The 7,500-nt window shown below is 40.3% G+C and overlaps 2 protein-coding genes across 4 annotated transcripts in view; both read right to left on the bottom strand.

The window, feature by feature from the left end:
* igfbp7 (insulin-like growth factor binding protein 7) overlaps positions 1–2,742 on the bottom strand; it is a 16,689-nt gene extending 13,947 nt beyond the window's left edge. Inside the window, exon 1 of the mRNA XM_076105259.1 lies at positions 2,164–2,742. Within this exon, the coding sequence (XP_075961374.1) occupies positions 2,164–2,611 (448 nt within the window). The 5' untranslated portion in view covers positions 2,612–2,742. The remainder of the gene's footprint in view (positions 1–2,163) is intronic.
* Positions 2,743–3,768: 1,026 nt separating this feature from the next.
* The window catches only part of cox18 (cytochrome c oxidase assembly factor COX18), an 8,832-nt gene continuing 5,100 nt past the window's right edge, over positions 3,769–7,500 (bottom strand). For 2 of the 3 annotated variants that reach the window (XM_076105244.1, XM_076105243.1), the window contains 2 exons: positions 4,830–4,869; positions 3,769–4,113 (listed from right to left, as the gene is read on the bottom strand). In XM_076105244.1, the coding sequence (XP_075961359.1) occupies positions 3,806–4,113; positions 4,830–4,869 (348 nt within the window). In that variant the 3' untranslated portion in view covers positions 3,769–3,805. The remainder of the gene's footprint in view (positions 4,114–4,829; positions 4,870–7,500) is intronic. The other variant, XM_076105245.1, reaches the window with a different exon arrangement.

A 7,500-nucleotide genomic window follows, 5' to 3' on the forward strand; every position in this document is an offset into this window, starting at 1 on the left:
CGATGTGCACATATGCTGAATATTTTGGAAATTTAGAACAAATGGTTGAGAAGTTATGTGTATTGATATTTTGCCACGCACCTAAGAAGTGTATTGGTCCATATCTTGTAAACGCAAAGAGATATCAAAAAGATTTTGATAACTTTTGATAATCTAGATCCAGTTATGATCCACAGCAAATTTCGTAGAAATCGGACCCAGCGTGTAGGAGTTCGCAAAAATGTGTTTTTCAGGGGCTTTTTTGTCAGTCTACATGTGATACATCTGTTTACCAAATGTTATACATCTAAATGTTATATATAGATAGTGAAACGTACTGCGAGGGCTGCATTGTCGAAATATTGTATAAATTCATACAAAATTGAAAATGGCCGACTTCCGGTAGGGTTTAGAGCATGGTCCCAAGAGACTTATTTTTAAGTCTCCATAGGATACATGTGCCTACCAAGTTTCATACATATAGCTAAAACGTAGCGCTAGGGCTTCTCTTTTGAAATATTGTCGAGGCAATTTAAAACGGCCAATAAAAAAAAACATATAAACTATTTCTTCCAATGACCTGTGACTCATGTACAAAGTTCCATGAGTTTTTGAGCATCCCAACCCACTAAACCATTAGCTTCCTTTTTCATGGCAAACGATGCGTCGCCATGGCAACAGGGTTCAACGAAAACTCACAAAATTCATGATGATCCATCATCAATGTCTTAAGGTTATCCTTACCAACTTTTAGACTCATCAGGTCACCTGGCTAGGAGAAATAAATAAAAGTATAAAATATGACATTTCCTTTAGCCAGTAGGTGGCGCTATGAGTTATTGAATTTATTTCAATTGAAGTATGTTTAGGCTTGAAGTAGCATCATGCAGAAGAAGTTTTGTGCAGAGTGGATAATGTACCTTGGAGTTATAACAACTTATAATAACTTATTTTTTGATAAACAATGAGGTAAAATGGCCGCCACGTCAAGGTTCTTCGATGAAAACTCTCGATTTTGATAATCACAAAGGTCTTAGGAGCATCCTGACCAAAGTAGAAGTTGATCGCTTAAAATCTCTAGGAGGAGTTCGTTAAAGTGCAAGGCTGAAAAAGGCAAAAAGTGACAAAAAAGCACAACTTCGCGGGCTTACTGTAGCGCCCACTAGTGGTTGAATGCAAAACAATTCTCAGGGTATGTTACAGGATACGATGTGCACATATGCTGCAAGTTTTGTAATTTTAGGACAAACGGTTGAGAGGTTGTGTGTATTGATATTAAGCCACGCCCCTAAGACGTTTATTGGTCCATATCGTGTAAACAAAAATAGTTATCAAAAAACTTTTGATAACTTTTGATGACGTGTATCCAATAATGATCCACAGCCAATTTGGTAGTAATCGGACCCAGCATGTAGGAGGAGTTCGCAAAAATGTGTTTTACACTAAATTCAATATGGCGGAAAATCTAAGTAGGCGGAGCTTAGGGGTCTGATTGTCTTTTTTGTAGATCTAGCTCAAGTGGACATGTGTGTTGAATTTCAAGTAAATCGGACATACTGGCCGAGGGGCGTCGCCGGTCTGACTTGTAGGGGGCGCTAGAGAGCCATTTCTTTACACAGAAAGATGCATTCTTTTTCAGATGGCTACTTTTACCAGGCCTGACAAGTCCCCAACATTTGGTGAGTTTTCATGCATGGCAAGTCCTCCAACCATGCGTACGTTTACCCAAACGGGTACAATTTCAAAAGGGCCTTAGCTGGCCTGACGTCGATAGCTCGGGCCCTAATAAAGATAATCTACATGAAGTTCGGTGCAGAGAAACGAGATGAAACAGGATGAAACAAGATGAAACAGGAACTCCTCTGTGACCTCGGAGGAATTCTGTTTGCTCTGAGCTCAGTGAGAGTTTTCATGTAGAAAGGAATTCAGTGTTTTCAGAAGGATGAAGGTGGATTATCATCACTCACTGCCTGTTACTGTCGGGGGGGCAGTGACACGTTCAGCTTCACTTCAACCACCAAACCGTGGATTCGTTCACTGGCTTCACAGTTCAGATCACGACTCACCTGTTTGTGTCATTGTCCATTTTATTATGTCTCCTGTGTGTGTGTGTGTGTGTGTGTGTGTGTGTGTGTGTGTGTGTGTGTGTGTGTGTGTGTGTGTGTGTGTGTGTGTGTCAGTCACCTGTAGCACAGCGGCCCTTGTTCTGAACGTTGATGGGTTCTTTGCCCTCTTTCTCGTTGGTCAGGCTGGCGCTCTTCAGTGCGCAGCCGCTCCTGTACGTGAGTCCGTCGGTGCCGCAGACCTCGTAGTCGCTCTTACAGACGCAGACTCCCAGCTTGTTCTTCTTGTCCGCGTCGCTTTTGACACACTCCATCCCGGAGCCGCAGCGGCGCGCTGCCGCGCGGCGGCCGCCACACAGCTGTCCCTCCGAGGCGGCGCACACCGAGCAGCAGCCGCAGGAGTCCAGAAAAGATCCGGCAAGACAGCCCTCCTCCGGGAGAGGAGCGCACTGAGCCGGGTCACACGGCCCACAGCCAGGACCTGCCAAAACCCGGACCGAGAGCACCGGGACCGCCGAAAGGATCGACAGAACCGGAACCAGAGACAGAAAGAGGGTGAAAGACGTCATGATGGTCTGAGGGAGATCTGATCTAAACTGGTCTGAACAGGGTCCCGGTTTAAACACACTGAGAGCAGATCTGTAGACTGTGATCCGTTTAAAGCTGCTGACTCCGCCTCACACAAGACCTGATCCCAGACCTCCTCTCAGTCACAGAGCAGCAGGAGGAGGAGGAACCACATGAATAATAATAAGAACTAGAACAGCATCAATACTATTACAAATAGACTTCATCCATCATAACAAAAAAGGAAATTTCCTTCAGAAAGAGTTCGAGGTTATTAATAAGTTTCCTGCTGATTAATGATGTTTATCTTTAAACAGCTGTTTCCTGTTTCTCAGCTGCCCTTTGACTTCTGTGCATGAAAAGATTTGACGAACCCTAGAAATAATAATGTCACAAATAATAATTCAATTCATTTACTATTTCAGTCTGAAAGTAACAAGAATAATAAATTCAACAAACATCCGTTGAGTAGAAAACAAAACAGTTTTTAACGGTTTTAACAATCTGCTTCATACTTCAACATGTTGTTAAACTGTAAACTAAATGATTTGACTTTATTCTGATCAAACATCAATATTTTGAATAATATTTCAGGTTAAAAACACATCAGCCCTGAAGCCTTCAGGCCATATGAAATAAAGTGATCAAATGTATTTAACAGAATGTAAATGAGCGTCTATACTTGTAAAACATACTGTATTGTACACTGAGGACGATCAATAAAGATCAACAACTGATCAGCAGGTCAGATTCTGCTGAAGACAGTAACTTTGCGTCATTGTAAAGTATTTATCTCTTTTTAAAACTCATCTCTGAAATTAACTTTAAATAAAACAGTTTTCTCTCAGACGTCACATATACATATATATATACACATATATATGTATATATATATATATACATATATATATACATGTATATATGTATACATATATATATACACGTATATATGTATCTGTGACGTCAGCTGGAAAATAATAAACAGGAAATGTTCCAAAGTCTTCCTGTTATTCTTCCTGTTTAGTTCACTTCACACAGAACAGAATGGAAGTGCTCAGTTTAATATTGTATGATTATATATATATATATATATATATATATATATATATATATATATATATATATATATATATTTTAATAACTGAAAGAGACTCAGACGACTTGATCAATATGTTTATCAGATCTTCTCTGAACAGTCAAAACATCAAAGTACAAGTGACGAAGACATGAAGCAGGTCTTTGATCAGTGAAGTATTTGACGTGTACTTGTAGTACTCTGCATGTTTATTTGCAGTACTCTGTGTGTGTATTTGCAGTACTCTGTGCATTTGCAGTACTCTGTTTATTTGCAGTATTTGCTGATGAAGGCAGACAGCAGGTCTCTGTAAGGAGATTCTGATCGGACCGTTTGGAGCTTCAGGATTTTGTGGATTGCAGGAGAACGAAGGACGAGGTTGTGACTGAATCCCACCAGACTGGAGGTAAACCAGTACAGAGCCATAGACTGGGGGGTGCAAACAAAATCACATTTAAATTAGAACGCTATAACAACATTTTACTATACATATTCATATCCATATGTATTCATAAACACTGAATACACATGACTAAATGGTGCTTACAGGTTTGATTGATTGATTTAGCTTTCTGAACTTGAAGTGAGTCCATGCAGGCTTAGTGGATTCAGTACTGGCTTCTACATAAATTTAAAGAACTAGAGGTTGTCTCCTGAGACCAACCCATGTTCTGGACCTTGGTCTCAGTTACGTAAAGACTTCTATCCTGCAGCAGAATCATGTTTTCAGAGTTAAAGCTGCAGGTCCTGATCTCAAACAGATAAAACATGTCAGTACGTATTTAATCTGATGAGCGTGCGATGCAGGCTATGTTTTATTATTCACTTGTATTAATACAAGACTGTATATTCAAATATGTGAAGTAGAGTGTTGTATCAGTCATTTCTAATTCATTCCTGCTTTTTACATGAGAATAATGAATTCATAAATGGTCCTCTGCTGCCCCCTCAGGAACGATACAATAACAGCAATCTGTTCATCAAGAAACACTCCTCATGTTTGAACATACAATCACATTGTTTTGCATTATCCATTTTATTAGGGCCCGAGCTACCGACGTCGGGCCGCGAAGGCCCTATTGATATTGTGCCCGTTTGGGTAAACGTATGCATGGTTGGAGGACTTTCCATGCATGAAAACTCACCAAATTTTGGGGACTTGTCAGGCCTGGTGAATATAACCATCTGAAAAAGAATGCATCTTTCTGTGTTAAGAAATGGCTCTCTAGCGCCCCCTACAAGTCGGACCGGCGACGCCCCTCGGCCAGTATGTCTGATTGACTCGAAATTTGACACACATGTCCACTTGAGCTAGAGCTACAAAAAAGCCAATCAGACCCCTAAGCTCCGCCTACTTAGATTTTCCGCCATATTGAATTTAGTGTAAAACACATTTCTGCGAACTCCTCCTACATGCTTAGTCCCATTACTACAAAATTTGGTGTGGATCATTGCTGGATCTACATCATCAAAAGTTATCAAAAGCTTTTTGATATCTCTTTTCGTTTACAAGATATGTACCAATAAACGTCTTAGGGGCGTGGCTTAATATCAATACATATAACTTCTCAACCGTTTGTCCTAAAATTACCAGATTTTCAGCATATGTGGACATTGCATCCTCTAACATACCCTGAGATTTATTTTGCATTCAACAACTAGGGGACGCTACAGTAAACCCTCGAAATTGTGCTTTTTGTCACTTTTTGCAGATTTCAGCCTTCGCACTTTAACGAACTCCTCCGACAGATTTTAAGCGATCAACTTCTCCTTTGGTCAGGATGCTCTTAAGACCTTTGTGATTAAAAGTTGTCAAAATCGAGAGTTTTCATCGAAGAACCTTGACGTGGCGTGGCGGCCATTTTGCCTCATTGTTTATGAAAAAATAAGTTGTTATAAGTTGTTATAACTCCAAGGTACATTATCCAATCCGCACAAAACTTATTTTGCATGATGCTACTTCAAGCCTAAACATAATTCAATTGAAAAAAATTCAATAATTCATAGCGCCGCCTACTGGCTAAAGGAAATGTCATATTTTATACTTTTAATTATTCCTCCTAGCCAGGTGACCTGATGAGTCTAAAATGTGGTAAGGATAGCCTTAAGACATTGATGATGCATCATCATGAATTTTTTGAGTTTTCGTTGAACGCTGTTGCCGTGGTAACGCATAGTTTGCCATGAAAAAGGAAGCTGATGGTTTAGTGGGTTGGGATGCTCAAAAACTCATGGAACTTTGTACATGTGTCACAGGTCATTGGAAGAAATAGTTTATATGATTTTCTTTATTGGCCGTTTTAAATTTCCTCTATAGCGCCCCCTACAATATTTCAAAAGAGCAGCCCCAGCGCTACGTTTTAGCTATATGTATGAAACTTGGTAGGCACATGTATCCTCTGGAGACTTAAAATAAGTCTCTTGGGACCATGCTCTAAACCCTACCGGAAGTCTGCCATTTTCAATTTTGTATGAATTTATACAATATTTCGACGATGCAGCCCTCGCAGTACGTTTCACTATCTATATATAAAATTTAGATGTATAACATTTGGTAAACAGATGTATCACATCTAGACTGACAAAAAAGCCCCCGGAGCTCTAAGCTCTAAACCCAACCGGAAGTCAGCCATTTTGAATTTAATGAAAAAAAACACATTTTTGCGAACTCCTACACGCTGGCTCCGAATTCTACGAAATTTGCTGTGGATCATAAGTGGATCTAGATCATCAAAAGTTATCAAAATCTTTTTGATATCTCTTTGTGTTTACAAGATATGGACCAATACACTTCTTAGGTGCATGGCAAAATATCAATACACATAACTTCTCAACCATTTGTTCTAAATTCCCAAAATATTCAGCATATGTGCACATCGCATCCAGTAACATACCCTGAGAATTGTTTTGCATTCGACCACTAGGGGGCGCTACAGTAAACCCGCAAAGCCTATTGGCTAAAGGAAATGTCTGATGTAACTCAGCTGGACTTGTTCCAAACGGTCCCAAACTTCTCATGCTTGATAACACTCATGGCCTGAGGATGTCTACGAGCTAATTTTAACTAATACTCACAGCGCCACCTGCTGGCCAAAGGAAATCTGCGTTTTGTGACAAACACCTCCAATTTACATTACTTTTACACGATGTGGTTTACACTTGACACAGAGCAACATAATGCATGTTTGCACGCGTTCTGTAGCGCCAGGCAGCGGATACAGGAAGCATCAGACTATTTGCAAAGCATCATTTTCAGCATCAGGCGGTCCACGCAGGATTAAATACGTCTCACTCGCGGACGCGCCGTCCGACGGTTGCGGACGTTCTCTGCCGCGCAGGCCAGAGTCCCGCCGCCACCCTCGACACGCTGGAGGATGCGAGGGCCCGTTCATCGCTGCTCGCAGCTTTAATTATAACTAATATTGTTATTCACACTATTTCTGTTCATTTCATTCCTTAACGTTATATAATTAATAATAACGTTTATAATTGTAAAACCTTGCTGGGCTGTTATGACACTGTAGAGTTCCCTCGTCTCATCTGAGAAGTCTGTGTTTCGACATGGAGACATCAAATTCCATTTGTCCTAAGATGTAACATTTACGTTGGCATGATTTTTTACCACATTTGGGGGAAATCACTTGCTCAGTATTACATAGCCTACTTAGGAGAAGAACAGGTTGTTCTTTACCTTTCCTTTAATCCAGTCTGTTCGCTATCGTGTGTCTCGCTCAGAGAAGTCTCGTTCTGAAATCAGCTAAATATTGATTGAAATCTTTTCGATAACCCTGAGCTTGCTTTCTGAGCTCTGGTGTC

This window comes from Anarhichas minor, unplaced genomic scaffold (assembly GCF_050575085.1).
Source record: "Anarhichas minor isolate MPS153535 unplaced genomic scaffold, ASM5057508v1 ptg000031l, whole genome shotgun sequence".
Classification (NCBI taxonomy): domain Eukaryota; kingdom Metazoa; phylum Chordata; class Actinopteri; order Perciformes; family Anarhichadidae; genus Anarhichas; species Anarhichas minor.